Consider the following 21,384-nt stretch of genomic DNA (forward strand, 5'->3'; position numbering starts at 1 on the left):
GTTTGCATTTTCAGACCTTCCTATATGTTTGCAGTGCAAGTGCACTAAAGTATGCAGGGCTTGCAGGCCATGACAGGGTCCAGGAAAGTGTCCTTTGAAGCAAATGAAAATAAAAAGGATTCTTTTATTTGTGACTGCTTGATTGTTTGTTTTTTTTTTATAAAGTTTTGAAAACCATTGGGCAGTGGGCTGGGCATGGGCATTGGGCAGTAATCGTGATGCATTGCGGTATCGAATCGCGACCCTAATAATCGTAATCGCATCGAATCGTGAGGTAAGTGAAGATGCGCAGCCCTAGCATACTGCCTGCCATCATACACTCAATGCTCCTCTCTTGCACATACTGCCACACTCCCTCTGTACTCACCTTGTTTATCAAAGAAGCATATGTGTATTCTGTGTGTTATTTCTTAGAATAATGCCACCTGTATGTAAAATTGTTTAAAAACATGTTTATTTTAGTTAGCATACACACAGGCCAACTCAAAACAAGGCTTTTTCAAAATAATAGCGTTGTAAGTTTTCTTTTTGTCTATTTGGCTAAGGGCTAAGTAAAGCTTAACGGCAATTGTGTAGTGGTTTATTTATTTTTTGCTACTATACGTTAACTTTTATATGGTTACTGTAAACATTATGTAGTGAATACAAGGGAGTGGGAGTGCCCGAGCCTTGTCTTTTGTTTTTAAAGGAAGTGACATTAAAGGCAGGCAATTGTTATTGTCTGAAAGCCTTTTATATTTAGCTATCTCCACAAGTTCAGGTCACTCACACACAACCAGCCTTTAAAACTCCACAAGTGGATTACTTTCAGGTTTGTGTCCTCTATTACTGAATATAAATTGCTAATAAATGAACAACAAGCGGTTTTCTTTTTTGTTTTTTTTTTTTGTTTTTTTTTTTTGAGACATTTTACTTTTGTGTAAATTGTACTATATATATATATATATATATATATATAATAGAGAGAGAGCAAAAGTTTCAGTGTTAAAAGACATTGACTTCATTTAAATCTTATTGATCATTTTGTTCCTGTTTATCTATGTGTTTTCTGATATATTGGCTTTTGTGCATTAAAATTGCTATGCTGTAGCCTTCTGTGCATCTTTTTAGCATGAATCCATTTTTTAATGATTTTGTGGGACTTAATTAATTTAGAGGAATGAATATTGGTGTTCATTGTAAACAATTTTGTCTCAGTTTCTGATTATAACTGGACTGATTGTATTCAGCTTAATTCATCTTCTGTATCAGACACCAGAATAATCAGTTGAGTGTGCCTGCTGTTGACACCTATGATATACAAAGGAAGAGTGGCCATGCACAGCCCTTTTTTTTCCTGTTTTTAATGACTTGAAGGCATGGGGAAATCCAGAATCTGCTGTGTGTGTTTGTGTTTATATAAAGGATTATTTTATTTTGAAATTGCATTTGCTTTATTTAATTGGTAAGAATATATGCAAACTGTACTTAAAAGCATCATCTTTAGTGCTCAGTGTTGGTCTATGACTTTTGTACCACATATCTGACCTCAGATATGCATTAAAAGCATTTGACATAAGAGGGCATAGCTGTACATTTATCAAAAGGCAAAGTACATGTGAGCACTCAAGCCTACTTAAAGCTGCCTTACATTGAACAATTTATTGGAGGAGATCCTAAGGTGGATGCTTCTTTAAGGATGTTGTACCCTAAGCATGTTAAACCACATAATGTATGTGCAGTGTTATTTGTCACTTTGTATGCTGTAAAAAACTTGGTTGATCCTGTCTGTTTCCCCCCCTAGGTATACTGATTACGGTAATCATGGCTGCTGATCCATGATACCGCGGTCAGTTTACGTGCCTCAGTCAGCCTGCAGTCTCTCCCTTCTGCCCTCCCTCCCAGCCTGTCAGCTCCTGTGTGTGAGCCTCCCCTCCCCCCTGCCACTATTCTGTGTGGCAGTAAAGTTAGTGCTCACAAACATTGCCTGCCCCCTGTTATAACAAGATATGCTACACAGTCTATATGTTTTTTTTTTCTTGTTGATTTTCTGAGGCAATTTGACCGGAAGTGGGAGCAAGTACCTGCAAAAAACAGGTACCCACTATGCCCTCACCCCCCCCTTCCCCCCCCACTAAAAAAGTGCCAAAAATAGCAGTGGATGGGGGAGAGGGCATAAAGCGAAACTTCTCTGGAGGTGAAGTTCCACTTCAAGGAGATAAAATAGTCTATCTAATATTCTAACATAAATAGCATAAATAGTGCAAAAAAAAAAAAAACGAACTCTTACAAATCTCAACATAATGAATATTAAACAAATAACTTCTTAACACCCTGTGTATAATACCATGCAACAATAAATCTATACACTGAAAGTTCTCTCAAAACAACATAACAAACAGCAAAAAGTCTGTAACCAAATTTATATAGTGATGTGGCCTTTTCACTCTCTTTTTTTTTTTTTTTTTTTTTTTACACTTTTTTTTTTTGTCTCCCAAGAAAAGGACTACCTCCTGTGAGGCCCCATCTACAGCAGAAATGCAGGCATAAACGAGCAACTTGCTGGCGGTGCCATTATTTCTTAATGGCACCCCAAATGCGAGTGGCAGTTGCATGAAAAACATGCTATGCAAAACATGCTTGGTTCATTTCCAAAATTTGGTACATGAGCTTCTTTTATTTTTGGAATGGGGTGAGGCTTATTCAGATGAATGCTGCCACTCCAAAAATGTCAAACACCAACACCGTAGCGTCGCGGCCTTAATCCACTACACACCACTCTTGACCCTAAATCACCACAGTTATTTGACCTTCAGTTCAGCAAGGTCTATATACATCTAAAGGCATTATAAGCGTTCCTACCTGCACCTTTTTATTTTCACTTGCAGATGTGTATTTATCTTGTATTTTCATGGTATCACTTGTTGCTCTGTATGCCTATAGTAGAGTGAAACTTCACATTCCAGTTTCAGAAGTTTCTGTTTGTGTGTGGCATGGCACTGCACAGGTTAATGCATGACCTCTGTCTTTAGTCTGAAAACTAACATTTCCTGTGAAGAAACTGCATATCCCACAATCCCTGGGTCCCTCAGTCTAGTGCTCTTCAGGTGACAGCTAATTTCTTAGATCTGACACAGACACAAGTAGGCAGAGCAGTTAACATAGAGTTCAGTATTTCATCATATTAGCACTCCCATTTGTTATGCAACATAGAGGAAATGGTGAGGCATGGATTATGACCCAGAACAATAAGTTACAAAGTACATACACAATATGTGAGATCATCATTATAAGGTAAGGCAAACAAACAACACAAGGAATATAACTACACTAACACTAAGCCCCCGTTCACACTAAGGCGACCTGTGAGGCGACCTGGTCGCCTCACAGGTCGCCGTAGGTCGCCTTCCATAGGGAAGCTGCGGACCCGTTCTAATAGGAGCGACACAAGTCGCTCCAACTTAGAAAAAGGGTCCGGAGCTTCTTTGGGGTGACCCGGAGGCGACTGCCATAGACTTCAATGTTATGAAGTCCGTGGCGGCCGCTCCGAGGTCGCGGCGTGCTGCTCGCACCGCGACCTCGGAGGTCGCCACCCGAAGTCGGATCTCCCCTATGTGAACGGGGCCTAATACTTAGTTAAAAACAACAAAAACCTTTGAATGTATACAATGCCCTTAAACAGCAACTTGGCTATCTGAGCACCACAAACAGAAAATGCTATTTAATTCATTTTTATATTCAAATCAATCTTACCCATCCATCTTTTTCTCTGTGCTTTATTTTGTTGTGAGAACACTTTGAAAAACATACCGCCCCCCCCCCCCACCCAGCTTTTTTGGTGGGACCATCTTAAGAAGGTCAGATGGTTCATGTAGCATTAAAGTGGTTGTACACCTCAAACATGAAATTTGATCGATGCATATCCTCATATTGGGTGTACAAGAACACTAAGAGGTTGATTTTACTTAAGCTGGAGATTGCAAAATCTGGTTCAGTTCAGTAGCAAAATCTGGTTCAGTTCTGCATAGATACCAATCCGCTTCCATTTTTTTTTTTTTTTGTTAAAGCTTAATTGGAGAAACTGAAATTAGAAGCTGATTGACTACCATGCACAGCTACACCACATTTTGCACTCTCAAATTTTAGTAAATCGATCCCCTAAAGCCTCGTACACACGCACAGATTGTTGGCCGACCGATCGGCCGTCTTTTGTCCAGTGTTGTTTGTTGGTTGAAATGTGCTCTAGACTTGCACTGGACTTTTGTTGGCCAGCAGAAACCAACTTCAGAAGTGATGTCATGTTCTGGTTGACTTTCCGTGTGTTTTTTCTTCTCTGAGCATGCCCAGGCTTGCTCATCTGATTTTTGTCTGCTGAAATCTGTACGGACTGAGGAACAATCGGCCGTTCTGTTGTTGGCCAACAAAAATTTTATAGCATGCACACCAGATTTTTTTCGGCTGAAAAGTCGCAGTTGGTTGTCGGAAGCATCATACTAACAAGCCTACAATCGGCCGATCGGACGTTGGCCGACAATTTACGGCCAACAATCTGTGCGTGTGTATGGGGCTTAAGTATCGTTTATGTCTGCTGTTTCCTTCCTCTGCTATTACCATGAATCACTTCTGACAGGTTTTTTTGAGACCAAGAGAAAAAAGGTTACAGGAGGGACCTCTCTAGCAACACACAGCCTGTGATTGACATACTGTGACCATGCAGAGCTCTGCTCACTGAGCTCTGCAGTGTGTAATTTAAGCTATCTGCCTGTTTTTTCTGACAGCTCAGACACGCTTTATAAATTCTGGACTTTGAACAGATGTAGAGAAGACTGCAGATAAACAGGTACAAATTAAGTAGGAGGATTTGTTTAATTTCTGTATATTTCCTGAGGCCAGTCACTTCACTGGGAATATATAAAGATTTACAGCCACTTTTTTTTCCTGGAATCAATTTGCTCTTATCCCAGGCATGCAGGCAGGAGGGATTACTTAACTTAGAAACCTCTCCTCCAGATGAAAGAAAAAAAAATGCAGGTGAAGACATCTGAAGAAAGGTAAAAACGAAAAACCAAGTTAAAACAAATAAATATAGTAGGCCTTTCTATCAATTTACTAAAGCTGCAGCATAGAGATTAGACATGGTAATGTTGCTTGAGAGAGTTTAGTTCTAAATGAATGCTAGTTTCAATAGGAAACCTCTCATTACATCTTCACATGTCATTTCTCAGAAATGCCATCAAAACAAAAGTACTCAAAATAGTGTTTTAACATTTAAAACCCTTTATTTGAAGAAAAAAATTAATCCACACATGTGAGTGCTAGATTAGAAAAAAACTCTCTGGCTCTACCATACACTGCCCAATCTGAGATCCTACCTTCCACGTATACCTTCTATGGCATTTGGATCCTAACTTCTCTTCTCCAACCTGCAAGTTTCACACATATAGTAACATTTGGTGGGAGACATGGAAATAGAGACCACTGCTTCAGCCACTGGAAAGGATCTGTGGGAAAAGGTAGTTGAACTGTATAAAACAGGAAAGGGATATAAAAACATATCCAAGGAATTGAGAATGCCAATCAGCAGCGTTCAAACTCTAATCAAGAAGTGGAAAATGAGGGTTTCTGTTGAAACCAAACCACGGTCAGGTAGACCAACTAAAATGTCAGCCACAACTGCCAGGAAAATTGTTTGGGATGCAAAGAAAAATCCACAAATAACTTCAGGTGAAATACAGGACTCTCTGAAAACATGTGGTGGGGCTGTTTCAAGATGCACAATAAGGAGGCACTTGAAGAAAGATAGACTGCATGGTCGAGTCGCCAGAAGAAAGCCATTACTACACAAATACCACAAAGTATCCTGCTTACAATACGCCAAACAGCACAGAGACAAGCCTCAAACCTTCTGGCACAAAGTCATTTTGAGTGATGAAACCACAATTGAGCTTTTTGGCCCCAACCATAAACGCTACATTTGGAGAGGAGTCAACAAGGCCTATGATGAAAGGTACACCATTCCTACTGTGAAACATGGAGGTGGATAGCTGATGTTTTGAGGATGTGTGAGCTTCAAAAGCACAGGAAATTTGGTCAGAATTGTAGGCAAGATGAATGCATTATGTTAACAAAAAATACTGGAGGAAAATTTGCATTCATCAGCCTTGAAGCTGAGCATGGGACGTACTTGGACATTTCAACATGACAATGATCCTAAACACAAGGCCAAGTCGACCTGTCATTGCCTACAACAGAATAAAGTGAAGATTTTGGAGTGACCATCTCAGTCTCCTGACCTCAATATCATTGAGCCACTCTGGGGAGATCTCAAACATGCAGTTCATGCAAGACGGTCCAAGAATTTACAGGAACTGGAGGCTTTTTTGCCAGGAAGACTGGGCAGCTTTACCATCTGAGAAGATAAAGAGCCTCATCCACAAATATCACAAAAGACTTCAAGCTGTCATTGATGTTAAATGAGGCAATACATAGTAATAAGACCTGGGGTATGTAAACTTTTGATGAGGGTCGTTTGGATAGTTTCTGTTGCCATTATGATTTAAAAAGAGTAAACACAGTTGATTAATAATAAACGGCTTCAGCCAAACACTAACCATGAGTGAAAGAAAAGTTTTTGTGTTATTAATATTCTCTAAAAAATGGCCAAGAAATCATAAATTCTGCCAGGGTATGTAAACTTATGAGCACAACTGTACATTATTGCATGGAATATTACAAAGAGTGTTAAGAGGTTTCGTTTAATTCTTATGTTAATATTATGAGCAAATATTTGATGGGATTCGTTTTTTTTGCTCACTGTTTGCACTATATTTAGAACATGACATAGTTAACCACTTAAGCCCCGGAAGATTTTAACCCCTTCCTGACCATGGGTTTTTTTTCGATTCGGCACTGCGTGACTTTAACGGACAATTGCGCGGTCGTGCGACGCTGTACCTAAACGAATTTGATGTCCTTTTTTTCCCACAAACAGCGCTTTCTTTTGGTGGTATTTGATCACCTGTGTGATTTTTTTGATCATGCGCTATAAACAAAAAAAGAGCGTCAATTTTGCAAAAATAACAATATATTTCACATTTTTTTATATGAAATTCCCAAAAAAAAAAATGTAAAAATCAAAATTTTTTAACATTTTTGGACAATTTGTTTTATGCTACATATGTTTGGTAAAAAAAAAAATCGCAAAAAGCGTATTTTGATTGGTTTGCGCAAAAGTTATCGCGTTTACTAACAAAGGGAAAGATTTTTGTCATTTTTGTTTTTTTTTTTAACGCGTAATGGCGGCGATCTGCGATTTTTTTTTTTTTTTTGCGGGACTGCGACGTTGGGGCGCACAGATCGGACCCTTGACTGACATTTTTGACACTTTTGGGGTTACCAGTGACATTACTGCAGTAATCAGTGCTATACATATGTACTGTTACTGTAAAATGACACTGGTAGTGAAGGGGTTAACTTTATTTGAGAGGGAGGGGTGGTGTGTGTCCCTAGGGGCGTGATTCTAACTGTGATTGGCTGTGGCTTGAGGTGTAGGAACAATAATCAACGGTCCTACATAGTAGAACCGTATGATCACTGTACCTACACATGGGAGAATGACAGGCGGCTTGTTTACACTAGCCGCCTGCCTTTCTCCCGCTGTCACGGACATCGGGTCCGCCACTCACACGCGCGGGGGGGGGGTCCCTGACCGCGCGGGAGCGTGCCTCCGGCGGCGTGCGCTCGCTCCCCAGAGCCCCACAGGCTATTGACCTACCGGTACGTCACTTTGCCTGTGAGGGGCTGACCGCCGCAGTATATGTACTTGCGGCGGTCGGCAAGTGGTTAAGGAGTGTTCATTGCCCTTATTTAGAGCTGCACTTACCCATTTAAAAGATAGACCGTACAAAAATGTTTTTATGTCTTCTTTAATGGACTGTAAAAGTAAATCTTTTGAATATCTGGGACAGGGAATTTGGAATTATGGAATCAACACTTCCAGGGTTTGTAATTCAGGGATCAAAACTTTCAGCACTGAGGGGGACCCAGGAGATTGAGACTAATATAAGTTCCAAGTTTATAACAGACCTTTAGAGGACCATTTCACAACAATAGGAGCAGAGTTCTTCAGCAAGAAAAAGAAATATACATTTTTTTTTCTTTTAGCCCCGGTTCACACTTATGCGAGTGCGGGAAGGCTGCGAATCCGCAGCCTGTTCCCGCATCGCACACGCACCCCCGGCAGTTCACACTGCCATATGCGATACGCTGGGGGTGTCAATGTAATCTTAACGACACCCCCAGTTTGATCGCATATCGCAGTGCGATCGTGCAGTTCGCACAGGATCGGATCGCACAAGTGTGAACCGCTGTGCGATCCGATCCTGATGCGGCTTCCAAAAAGGGTCCCTGTGCGTGTTTGCTGCGGCTGCGGTGCAAATTTAGCCATACAAAGTGTATGGCTAAACTCGCACCGCACAGCCGATCGCATGTAATGAAGGAGCAGTGCGCTCCGACATTACATGCGAACCCGGCACTCGCACAAGTGTGAACCGGGGCTTACAGGTATAGCTTTGTTGTATTGTTTTTAGTACAGCGACATATTAGCTGGCACATCCAAATTATAACAGACACCCTAGTCAAGTAGGTAAGGCAAGAGTATTGACTGATGTGTCTACTGAGTGCTCCCAGGTGATGCAAGATGCAGATATCTGCTGCAGTCTATATACTGTAAATAAATGCAATTTGACAGTTGTCATTGGTTAGTTTTAGAGCTTTCTAGATAACTAACCTTTCTAAGAAGCTACCTGCAGCTGCTGGCATTAGTTGGACGTGAACTGTGCAGACCTGATCCAACTGCCAAATATCTTCCTACAAAAGCACTGCCTTTACGCTTGCATATTTGTATTATTCAAATGTGCTTGCCTGTTCCTCTCATGTGGGAAAGGAGAACACTCAGTAGACACCTCGCTTATCTTATGAAAAAACCATGGCGATTGTCCAGTACAATCTAGCCCAACCAAATGATTATTCATTTGCTTGTTGTGAAAGGCACCAAAAACATGCTTAGCAATATAAGGATTGTTCTCTGGTTTGTACCAATGTGAACTGAAGTTGCATGTTACCTAAGACTTTGTAGCACTCCTCCACATGGACCAGAACTATAGCTCTCCAAGATCTGCTTTTCCGAAGCTACCAGGAACACACTGACATCATCACCTCTGTCCGTTAAGAAGGAAGAAAACCCATGAAACAAGAAGCAAGAACATTGAAATTTTAAATGTACATAATGAAGGAGGTTTTTAAATCACAAAACTGATTTCACAGTATTACAAATCTTATAAAGGTGAAGCAGTCTATTTAGTGAGTTTTGGTTTCTTGGGGTTCTACATTAAGGTGGAACCACATGCTCATTGGCTTAAAACATATCTGTAATTAAAACTCAGGTTGTTTTTGAAGGAGAAGAAAAAAGCTGGAGCGACTGTGCCTAACCATTTGTGACAGTCAGCCAGTTGGCACTTTATATAAATTTTAAACACCCTCTTTAAAGTGGTTTTAAACCCTTCCATATACCCTGGTGATGATACGCAGGGATAAAACAAATCCTCCTGCATACGCTGTAACTGTTTATTTGCAGCCCTCTCACCTCTACATTCATTGAAAGTGCTGAATTAACAAAGCTTGTCTAAGCTGTCAAAAAAAAAATGGGGGCGGAAAGATGAAGTTACACTCTACAGATCTCAGGAGAGTTCTGAGAGTTGATTGGATGGAAGGAACACACCCCCTCCACACAGCACAAAAGAACAAATCTGAGGCTGTCAATCAACTGGAGGTCTCTTCCCTGTCACCATTTTCAAATGTTTTTGTACATGGTCTGGTGACTTTCCTCCATTGAAGCCCATATCAACACAGAGAAGTATTACAGAACAGTTTTGTTATAATAAAAACTTGTCAATACCGGAGAGTAAGAGCCCCCCTGAATATTTTATAAAACTAAGGTTATACTGTGAAACATGGATGTGTTCTCTAATCCGCAAGGGGGATTGAAGGTTTATTTTTCTTTTAAGAAGCATTGTGCTAAACTTTTCAATATACTGTCACGTGTTCTGTATTAAAATTTTAGTAAATGTATGTGCTTTGTATTTTTATTGATTGATTCTAACATTTTTATTCTTTCCACAGTGAATCTGCATGTCGTTTTTATAGTCAACAAATGAAGGGAAAACAGTTAGCAATTAAGAAAATGAATGAGATACAGAAGAACATTGATGGATGGGAGGGAAAGGACATTGGACAATGCTGCAATGAATTCATCATGGAAGGGGCCCTAACAAGAGTAGGGGCTAAGCATGAAAGACATATTTTCCTCTTTGATGGCTTAATGATCTGTTGTAAATCAAATCATGGACAACCAAGGTTACCTGGTGCCAGCAACGCTGAGTATCGGTTAAAAGAGAAGTTCTTTATGAGAAAGGTACAAATCAATGACAAGGATGACACTAATGAATATAAACATGCTTTTGAGATTATTTTAAAGGATGAGAACAGTGTTATTTTTGCTGCAAAGTCAGCAGAGGAAAAAAATAACTGGATGGCTGCCTTAATATCCCTACAATACAGAAGTACTTTAGAGAGAATGTTAGATGGGACAATTTTACAGGAGGAGAAAGAAGAACAGTTGCGCCTTCCAAGCCCCAAGGTGTACAGGTTTGCAGAGCCTGACTCGGAAGAGAATATAATATTCGAGGAAAATGTACAACCCAAATCTGGTATCCCCATCATCAAGGCTGGGACTGTAGTGAAGCTCATCGAGAGACTAACCTATCACATGTATGCAGGTATGGTATTTCTGCATCCTCTTTTATGAATGAGTATGAAGTAAAATTTCTTTGTAGTCATAGATGGGCAGATCTCCTAAACTGTATGCTAAAAATTATTTTCTCTTTCGTTCATTGAAAAACACAGCTCCATATCTTCTTTGACTCTTGGGTTATGCTGCTCTCCATAAGAGTAGATAACTTGGTGTAAAAAAATTTACTGAGCCTATAGGGCCGTCTTAGGGGGTATACTCCCACTTCCTGCTGTAGGACTTCAGTTTTTTTCTACCTCCTCAGGAGTAAGGACCTAGTTCCTTGCTGTGATCTCTGATCCTAGCATTTTTCTTTTTTAAATGGAAATTGTTTTTTTTTTTTTTTTACTGAACTACAATCAAGTCTGTTCCAGTGAGAACTACAATCAACAAGACTGGGCGATGCACTTGATATCCTAGATCCTTACAGTCTTCCCAGTCTGGCCAGCGGACGTGACACCACCATAGCTCCGCACTATATTGGCCGTGACATAGCCCCACTGGACGGGGGCTGGCAGGTGAGTTAAACGTCTCACGAGGACGCATAGTCCTGGTCACGACCTGAGTCGCAGCGTACCTCTGGCCCGCAGCACCCTCATTCCGAGATGGTGCAGTGGTCTGCCCGGAATGGTGCCCGCTTGGTTCCAAGGTGTGGTGAGTAGTGTCCCCCCTTCCCTCTGGTGAATTCTCGGGGGGGGGGGGGGAAGCGGGCCACTCCCCGGGTTGCTAGCCCCCCCATGTGTCCTCGCTTCCAAAACGGCACTCCTCACTATTGGGTTCCACCTCTGCACTGTCTCTTTCAACAGCACCCCCCCACAGTCTCGGAGTGGCCATACCGTTTACATGTATCAGGAAGTTCTGCGGTGATGGGGAGGGGGCGCGACGCGGGCTGACCAGTCTGCAAAAACCCTGGAGTTATGGTCCTGGTGGGGGTCCCTGCCAGGACCCCCCTTGCTGGCTGCATGTACCTGGTGGTCCTGTGGGGGTCGCGCAGCCATTTTGCCGTGGATGGTTCTTAATGGTATCAGCGGCCATGTTTGTGTAGTTTCCCATTGATTTCAATGCAGCAGACATTTTCTTATAGACTGTGGAGCGGTGACACAGCGATTGGCCTCTTGTGGCAGTGCCTGCGCTTCCTTTTTCCTCTCTGATTGGCTGATCGGCGCATGGCTTGCAGTTTGGCACTCTGTGTCCCTCCTGAGTCGGTGGTGGTGAGTCCCTGTGGGTGTACACGCTCCCTCTTTCATGTTATAGCAGTGTTTTTGATGCGCTGGGACCTGTAGTGCCACTGGTACAGCGGTGGGGGTTTTTTCCCCATTGATTTTCCAAGATTTTGCTGGCAGTCCCCGGATTCACTATGGTGTCCCTGGAACATGTGTCACCACCTGACCCACTCTCAGAAGCTGCAGGATCCTCTGGGTCTCAGTCCGCCCTGGTGGCCATGATGTCGGTCCTGCAGTCACCAGTGTCCAAAGTTGCCATGGCCCGTCAAAATAGGCCTAGCAAAAAGCGCACCCCCCCCCCCCCGCCTTTACCTGCATCCTCTGCCTCCTCAGATTCTGGCTTGCGTCCATGCACCCTGAGTGCTCTCACAGTGAGGATGAATCCTCTTCGACTACGGCCGCGCATGAAAAAGCGCTTGTGGAGCCACTGAGTGCGGGAAACTTTAAAATTGGAAGACACAGCTAATGCTGTGCTGGTGCAATTTGGTACCCGCCGACATTCCAAGATGACTAAGGTGTTCCCCTTTCCTTCCTATTTCGACGATGTTGTCGCAAGTCAGTGGGGTTCCCCAAAATGCATGGTCGGGATACCTAAGCGTTTCGCTAGGAGGTATCCTTTTGAAGAGTCCCTTTTAAAGAAACTGACACTTCCACTGGTGGTGGATTCTCAGGTTTCCAGGTTAAAAAAAGCCACACTACTGCCGGTAGAGGACTTTCCGTCCTTTAAAGACCTGGTGGACAAGAGAGAATACCTTTTTACCGTGACCGGTTCAATTTTGAGGCCGGTGTTTGCCATAACCTTGGTCTCCCAGACCTTAACAGAATGAGCAAAGCTTCTGTGCCAGGATTTGGAAGGGGGTCAGCATCCTGAACTGGTAGATCAGTTGGTACAGGGGTTACCGTGTATGTCAATCACCAAGGGGGCACCAAAATTTCCCTGGCTGCCAAAAATGGGGCTGGCATTCTAAGGTGGGCAGAACGCTTTGTTCCAGCTCTCTCTGCTGTGCACATTCCAGGGGTGGAAAATTGGCAGGCGGACTACCTCAGTCAGCAGACACTGGATCCGGGCGATTGGTCTCTTCACCCCGGAGGTGTTTCATCAACTGTGTCTCCGGTGGGAGACTCTTGATGTGGACCTGTTGGCCTCTCGTCTCAACCAGAAGGTTCAGAGGTTTGTGGCAAGGTCTCGGGGTCCTCTGGCTGATGCCTCGGACGCTCTGGTGGCACCTTGGGGTCAGTATCGTCTAATTTATGCCTTTTCTCTATTACAACTTCTGCAGAGAATTCTGCGCAGAATCAAGCCACAAGGGATTTGTCATTCTGGTGGCCCCAGACTGGCCTCGCCGGTCTTGGTACGCCGGCCTAGTAAGACTGCTAGCTGATGCCCCTCTGAGACTCCCTCTCAAAGAAGATCTTTTCTCTCAAGGACTGATCTTCCATCCTGCTTTACGGTCAATGGCTTTAACGGCCTGGCTATTGAAAGCCAGGTACTGAGGGTTGTCGGATTCAGTAATTCTTACACTGTTAAAAGCTAGGAAATCTATTTCTAGGCAGATTTATCATCGAGTTTGGAGGGCGTACATTACTTGTTGTGAGTCTGGGGGGGGGGGGGGTTTCCCCCCCGTTCCTTTTTGGTGTTCCGTCTCTTGGAGTATCTATAAAGAAAGATCAGCGTTTGGCCCTGGTCACCATCAAGGGCCAGATTTCCACTTTGGCAATCTTCTTCCAACTAGTAAAAGGGAAAAAAAAATGTGGTAATTGGCGCTGCCTAGATGTAAGAGTGAAAGCCAATGGGAGATCAGTGGAAAATAAATATATCTCAACAATCCATAAAATTAAAGAAGTTAAGTGCTGAAGTGCAACAAATAGTGTAAAAATAAGTACTGAACCATAAAGCAATACTGACGGTGTTAGAACAACAAGATATATAAAGTATCAAAAAACATCAATAAAGTGACAAGGTTCAAAAAAGTGACACGTTCAAAAATAAATAAGCTAAAAAATCCAAAAAATATGTCCATATAAAAATAAATGATGATAGTCAGCTGAATGTAAACCACGTTTCCCAGCAGAAAAGAGATCCTGTCTCAAAGGCCACGGGTTTATGGGAATAAAAGCATCCTCATAGCGTGATTCCGTATAGTAAAAATAATTTATTGAAATATATACAGTATACTCACAACCAAACAATTATCAATCACAGTAAGCCGAGTAATCTTGGAGACAATACTTCCGGAACACCATGCGTTCCATGAGCCAGAAGTGGGCGGAAGTGACGTGTGATGCTCTACGTGTTTCGTCTATGCTGCTCCTGATGACGTCACATCAACGAAACAAAGAACCAGGTTGTTCTAAGTACCTGGTTGGCTACGTTTAGCCCTTTTGGGAAATATGTTTATTGCTGTGTTTTTTCCCACCGCTCGTGTTGACACTGCTTTGGAACGTCCCAAGGATCAATGAAGATATAGAGCTGTGTCCGTCAATGAACAAAAGAAAAAACTGGATTTTTGTCTTACGGTAAAAATCCTTTTCTCTGATGTTCATTGACGGACACAGTACCCACCCCTCTGTTGAGTTGGGTTATGTATTCTCCTGACACTGCTTGTTACAAAACTGAAGTCCTATAGCAAGAAGTGGGAATATACCCCCTAGGATGGCCCTATGGGGCGTAGTCCATTTTTTTCTGCCTATGGACCTACTCCTATGGAGAGCAGCATAACCCAAGAGTCAAAGAAGATATGGAGCTGTGTCCGTCAATGAACATCAAAGAAAAAGATTTTACGGTAAGACAAAAATCCAGTTTTTCCTGTTGGAGTGCTGTGGTACCATTCATCCTTAGTACTTTGGCACACCTTTTTTTTGTGTGCAACATAACTTGTGTTAACACACATGTGCCAACACAGTGTAACAGTGTAAACCCAGCCTTGGGCTGCATTCTCACTACAGAAGTGCATAAACACATGCAAAAACGCATGCCATTAACAATTGTTAGTGGTATCCCAAGTTCGGCAAGCAAGATAAAAAAATAAAAGTGTAACAAATTATAAGTTTTAATAAATACCTAGGTTTTTCTGCACACAGTAATACGATCTAACGCTGTCTGTATCTCTTCAAAATGCACTGTGTAATTCACTTGGTGTACTTGCTTTGCACAGAAAGAGAGGTATGTTGCCATTTTTTTTTAATCTTAAATTACTCAGTTATTTGTGTTTATTGTGTTTAGGAACTGGGCTAACTGGTTCCGATTCTTAGGTTGGGCACCATCTCGATCATTAACCACTTAAGGACTGCCCTTGGTACATATACTGTGGCAGGGCAGCCCTCAAGCACACAATCACATACATATATGTGATTTTGCTTTAAGGCTCTAGGTGGCATGTGCTGCCAGAGCCGCTCACCCACTGTAATTAGACACAACGGGAGCCAGTCCGCAGGACCGGCGGCCGTGATCGGTGCCTGACTCCCGCGATTGTCCAGAAAACTGACAGAACAGCCCTCTGCCTTTATAAACAAGGCAGACGGCTGTTCTGTCAGACAGGAAGGTAGAGATTGTGTGTTCCTAGTAATCAGGAACACTGATTTCTCTCTTACTGCAGTCAGTCAAGTCCCAGTACACTTCGGAAACACTCCTTAGGAACACACTTAACCTCTTGATCACCCCTGATGTTAACCCCTTCCCTGCCAGTGTCATTTATACAGTAATAGTGCATATTATTTAGCACTGATCACCATATTGGTGTCACTGGTCCCCAAAAAGTGTCACTTAGTGTCAGATTTGTCCGCCGCAATGTTGCAGTCCCCCTAAATATTGCTGATAGCCGCCATTACTAATAAAAACAATAAAAGAAATAAAAAGTCCATAAATCTATTCCATAGTTGTAGATGCTATAACTTTTGCGCAAACCATTTAACCTCGCTAGCGGTATCCCCGAGCGTGACTCGGGGTAGGAATTTTCTGCTATTAGCGGTATCCCCGAGTCACGCTCGGGGTGAATGGCAGAGCTATGCAGACAGCGCAGCGGAGCGTCTCTTACCTTATCCTGGCGATCCAGCGATGAGCTCTCATTGCTGTGACCGCCAGCCGAGATCTCCGCCGCTCGTCTGTCGGTAGGAGGACTTCCTAGTTCCGTTCCCTGCAGCAGCAATGCTGCATGGGTGCGGAACTAGGGAGGGAAATTCAAAATAAAAAAAAAAAAAAACGTTGCACAAAACACATAACACATTTTATATTATATATATATATATATATATATATATATATATATATATATATATATTTCTCTTACGTCCTCCGACAGTCGCCGCCTCTTCATATTCGTCACATATGGGGTATTAGACTTTGCTCCGAAGGAGTAGCTAGGCAACAGAATATGTTAACATTAAAGCTTTTAACATATCCCACCCTCAAGGGGTGGTCCCCTCAGTCAATACCCTCCTACTTCCTGCAACTATATCTCAGTTTTAATGTCTAGCTTGTCAGGAGTGGCTGGCTTTTCCTGTGCTGGGGCTTTCTGCCCCAGACTTTCTTCTTTTTGAAATTTTGTTTGAGTTTTCTCTCTACCTTTACTTAGCTGTTATTTTTGTCAGCGTTAGTTAGTTCTTCTGATGAAGAGGATCATGCGGGCTGGGTCTCGGGCTGATCCCCCTGGTCGCAGGTCGTGGGTCAGTGGCTTCCCAGCCTGCCATCGAGCGTTCAGCCAGGTAACGCTCCTGGCACAGTGAACGACCCATCCCTGTTCGGTGCAGGGATGATTGGTGAGGTGGCTACCTCACTGGACGCTGTGCGGTTTCTTAACCCTCATTTTGTGCGTCTTGAATTGCGACTCTCCCTGCCTCATGTGCAGCGGCTTGTTCGCCTGTGCGGGTCCCCCACGCCATTGAGAGGTAAGTGTATCTATGTGGGGACCTGTCTGTCTGGGGGGGTGTCAGTCTGGGACTGTGTAACCTGCCTCTATTCACACTGCTTGTCTCCCTATCTCTCGGCTGCATGCTGTGGGCTGCAAGGGGGGGGGGGGGGAGCTGTGTGACACTGTGTGTGTCAGTCTGGTCAGTGTGAGAAGCTGTGTGCTGTGGGGCATGTTTTTTTGGCATGTTTGGGCATATACAGCGATCGCTGCGGCGATCTGACATGTATTCCTATACAGGGATGTCACGTGTGCATTACTGCACTGTGGAGCGGCGGTTTCAGCGCCAAACGGCGCCATTTTGCCTACACTCGCTCCGGCCGCATGTTTTACATGCATGGCGGCCATTTTCTTGTAGCCTCCATAGGCTTTCATAGAGCGCCCTGGCAGCATCACTTCCTCTTTCCAGGAACACCGATCGAGGCAGCAGCAGCGGCGAGGGTCTCCTCAGGTTTTATCCTTCTGTTCTTGCTATCCATTGCCTGTGTTCAGTTTGCATATTCCCTGTGGGGGTCTCATTGTGCTTGAGTGTGGTGCGGTGGGCTGCGCTTGCCGCGCTTGCTTAAAGGGGCAGTTAACCCTTTATTGTCTGGCATTACAGGGGCAATGGATTCTCAGGAGGGCAAATTTCCTACCGCCTTGGTGGAAAGCCAGGGGACCGCTGTTTCCCCCCCAAGGGGGGATTTAGCCACTATTGTGGCTGGCCTTGCTGCTCAGGTGCAGATGCTGGTGGCTGCTCAATCTACTAAAAGACCCAGAATTGCTCTTTCCTCTGATTCTGAGGGTGAAGGTGATGGGGTTATTATGGCGGGGGCCTCCTTATCGGGGTCCCGCTCCTCCCTAGATCTAGTGGGGTCCGAGGTGGAGGCTGAAGTTGAGGGGGTTGATAATTCTCCCCCTGGCTCGCCTGAAGAGCTTGCAATCATGGATGAATTGATTGCTTCCATAAAACAAACACTGCGTTTGCAGGATGAAGTGTGTCCCCCCGCTGCCTTGGCGGCCTATGGGACGCAGAGAAAACGCAGGACGCCGCAGGTTTTTCCCTGCAATGATGATTTTCAGCGCGCTGTTAAGGATCAATGGCGCAATCTGCGCAAACCTTTTGCTGTACCAAGTAGGTTCAAGCTGCGTTATCCTTTCTCGCCTTCCACTGATGAAAGGTGGTGTGTGCCTCCCCCAGTGGATCACACAATTGCGGTTTTAAACAAAGCCACTGCGATTCCTGCAGAGGATTCCCCTGTGTTCCGTGATGCCACGGATAGGAGATTGGAGTCTCTTGCCCGTCATACTTATTCTGTTAGGGGTTCTATGCTTAAAGCTCTGTTTGCTTCTCTCATGGCGGCCCAGGCGATCGCAAGTTGGACGCAGATGCTTAGGCGCGTCCTAGTGGCCGACTCGGCCTCGCCGGCGACCCTGGATATGGTGGATCAAATCCACCAGGGTGTCATGTATCTGTGTGATGCGGACCTGGACCTGGTTCCATTGGCTGCACGTGTGCACAGCGTGGCGGTGTTGTCTAGCCGCCTGGTTTGGTTAAAATGTTGGTCGGTGGACCAATCTTCACGTAAGACCTTAGCCAATCTGCCTTATGATGGGTCTCGCCTTTTTGGGGAGTCCTTGGATGTGTTGATTAAGGGGATCACCGGGAGAAAGAGCACTCTCTTGCCCCATTTCCCCAAGGCTAAGGGGGCTTCTGGGAAGAAGCATGCTAATTTTCGGCCCCCTCAGGGGTCCTTTCGTGCCTTTCGGCCGCACTACAAGGGCAAGCCGTTCAAAGGTCAAGGCTCTCAGAAGAAGCCCTGGTCTGGGAAACAGAAGTCCGGCCAATCCGGATCTGCAGCCCATAACAGTTCGGCCTGAAGGGGCGCCCTCACCCAGTTTTGGGGTGGGGGGACGCTTGCTCGGTTTTCTTCAACCCTGCTTGGCCCGTGTGCGGGACAGATGGGTTCAGGAGATCGTTCGATCTGGTTACAAGATCGAGTTTCTCTCTCGGCCGGAGAGCAGATTTTTTCCCTCAAATCTTCAACTGTCTCCAGAGCGTTTGCGGGACCTGCACCTGGCGGTGCGGGACCTGAGGGCTCAGGGAGTGGTGGTTCCGGTGCCTCATCGGGACAGATTTCGGGGGTTTTATTCCAATCTGTTCACCGTGCCCAGAAAGGAGGGCAAGGTTCGTCCAATTCTGGACTTGAAGGCTCTGAACCGCTCTGTGCGGGTTCGCAAGTTCCGCATGGAATCCCTGCGGTCGGTGGTGGCTGCCCTGGTTCCGGGGGAATTCATGGCCTCCATCGATTTGAAGGATGCGTATCTTCACATCCCCATTTTCGAGGGTCACCAGAGGTTCCTTCGATTTGCCATTGCGGAGGATCACTACCAGTTCGTGGCGTTGCCTTTTGGTCTCGCCTCGGCTCCGCGGGTCTTCACCAAGGTGCTTGCACCGGTTCTGGCATTATTGAGGGCCCAGGGCATTTCTGTCCTGGGGTATCTGGACGACATTCTGGTTTGGTCTGCGACCAGCCAGGGTCTGGAGAAGGACCTGTCTGTCACGATGCAAACTCTGCAGGAGTTTGGTTGGACGATAAATTTTCCAAAGTCGACACTGAGTCCGTCGGTTCGTCTTCCCTACCTGGGAATGATTCTGGACTCGGTGCAGGCGAAGGTCTTCCTGCCGGAAGACAAACTCAGAACTCTTCAGGAGGAAGTCAGGTCCCTCAGGGACGTTCCGCACTCGTCTCTGCGGACGTGCATGAGATGTCTGGGATTGATGGTCTCGGCCTTCGAGGCGATTCCCTTCGCCCAGTTTCACACGCGGGGTCTCCAAGCGGAGATCCTGTCCAGGTGGGACGGGCGACCTCAATCTCTGGATCTTCAAATCTCGTTGAGTCATCGCACCAGAAGAAACCTTCTGTGGTGGCTCCAGTCCCCGCTGGTGTCCGGGGGCAAGTCGTTTCGTCCTGTCTCGTGGACGGTGATCACCACGGATGCCAGCCTGTCGGGCTGGGGTGGTGTTCTGGGCGTTCTATCCGCCCAGGGAACTTGGTCGGAGAGGGAGTCTTCCCTTCCGATCAACATTCTGGAATAGCGTGCGATAAGTCTCTGTCTTCATCGCTGGACGGACCGGCTGCAGGGCTGCCCGGTTCGGGTGCAGACGGACAATGCCACGGCGGTGGCCTACATCAATCACCAAGGGGGCACCAGGAGTGCCCGAGCGGCTCGAGAAGTGGCCGACATTCTGTCTTGGGCCGAGACTCATGTCCCGGCGATAACGGCAGTTCACATTCCGGGGGTGGAGAACTGGCAGGCGGACTATCTGAGTCGCCAGACCCTGGATCAGGGGGAATGGTCTCTCCACCCGGCTGTCTTCCAGATGTTGTGCGCGAAGTGGGGTCTTCCAGATGTGGACCTGTTCGCGTCTCGTCTCAACAACAAGGTGAAAAGGTTCGTGGCAAGGATGCGCGACCCTTGGGCAGACGCGTCGGACGCGTTAGTGGCCCCGTGGCATCAGTACAGGCTGATGTACGCGTTTCCACCGATTCAGTTGCTGTCCAGGTTCCTTCGCAGGTTACACTCGGAACGCAGCACGGTGATTCTTGTGGCACCGGACTGGCCTCGCCGGTCCTGGTACGCAGACCTCGTGAATCTGGCGGTCGACGCCCCGTGGCGTCTGCCTCTTCGAGACGATCTACTGTCTCAAGGACCGATATACCATCCTGCTTTACAGTCGCTGGCTTTGACGGCCTGGCTGTTGAGACCGAGGTCCTGAAGGAGAGGGGTCTCTCTCCAGAGGTCGTTCATACTTTGATCAACGCGAGGAAGTCTTCCTCGGGGAAGGTTTATTACCGTACTTGGAAGGCCTATTTTGCCTGGTGTGAGTCCAGGGGGTTTTCACCCTGCACGTACTCGGTTTCCCGTGTGCTGTCTTTCCTTCAAACGGGTGTTGATCAGCGTTTGGCGCTGGCTACGATAAAGGGTCAGGTGTCTGCACTGGCCGTTCTGTTTCAACGTCCCGTGGCTTCCAACTCCTTGGTTGGCACTTTTGTTCAGGGTGTGCGGCATCTGGTTCCTCCTAGGAGGGATCCTTTTCCCCCTTGGGACTTGAATCTCGTTCTGTCTGTGTTGCAACGTGCTCCTTTTGAACAGATCAGGGAGATCTCGTTGTCTATGTTGTCCAAAAAGGTCGCCTTTTTGGTGGCGATCACTTCGGCTCGCAGAGTGTCGGAGCTGGCAGCTTTGTCCTGCAAGTCTCCGTACCTGGTTGTTCATTTGGATAAGGTGGTCTTGCGACCTAATCCTTCTTTTCTTCCGAAACGAGTTTCGGAATTCCATCTTAATGAGGATATTGTCTTACCTTCGCTGTGCGCGAAGCCTAAACATCCAAAGGAGGTGAGATTGCATTCTCTGGATGTTGTTCGGGCGATAAGGGTTTACCTTAAAT

General features: G+C 45.4%; 1 protein-coding gene across 1 annotated transcript in view; it reads left to right on the forward strand.

Moving 5' to 3' along the window:
- The window catches only part of SOS1 (SOS Ras/Rac guanine nucleotide exchange factor 1), a 628,878-nt gene that overhangs the window by 241,871 nt on the left and 365,623 nt on the right, over positions 1 to 21,384 (forward strand). Inside the window, exon 10 of the mRNA XM_082249445.1 lies at positions 10,159 to 10,814. Coding sequence (XP_082105571.1) covers positions 10,159 to 10,814 — 656 coding nt within the window. The remainder of the gene's footprint in view (positions 1 to 10,158; positions 10,815 to 21,384) is intronic.

This window comes from Pelophylax lessonae, assembly GCF_965119305.1.
Source record: "Pelophylax lessonae genome assembly, chromosome: 3".
In the NCBI taxonomy this organism is placed as follows: Eukaryota; Metazoa; Chordata; class Amphibia; order Anura; family Ranidae; genus Pelophylax; species Pelophylax lessonae.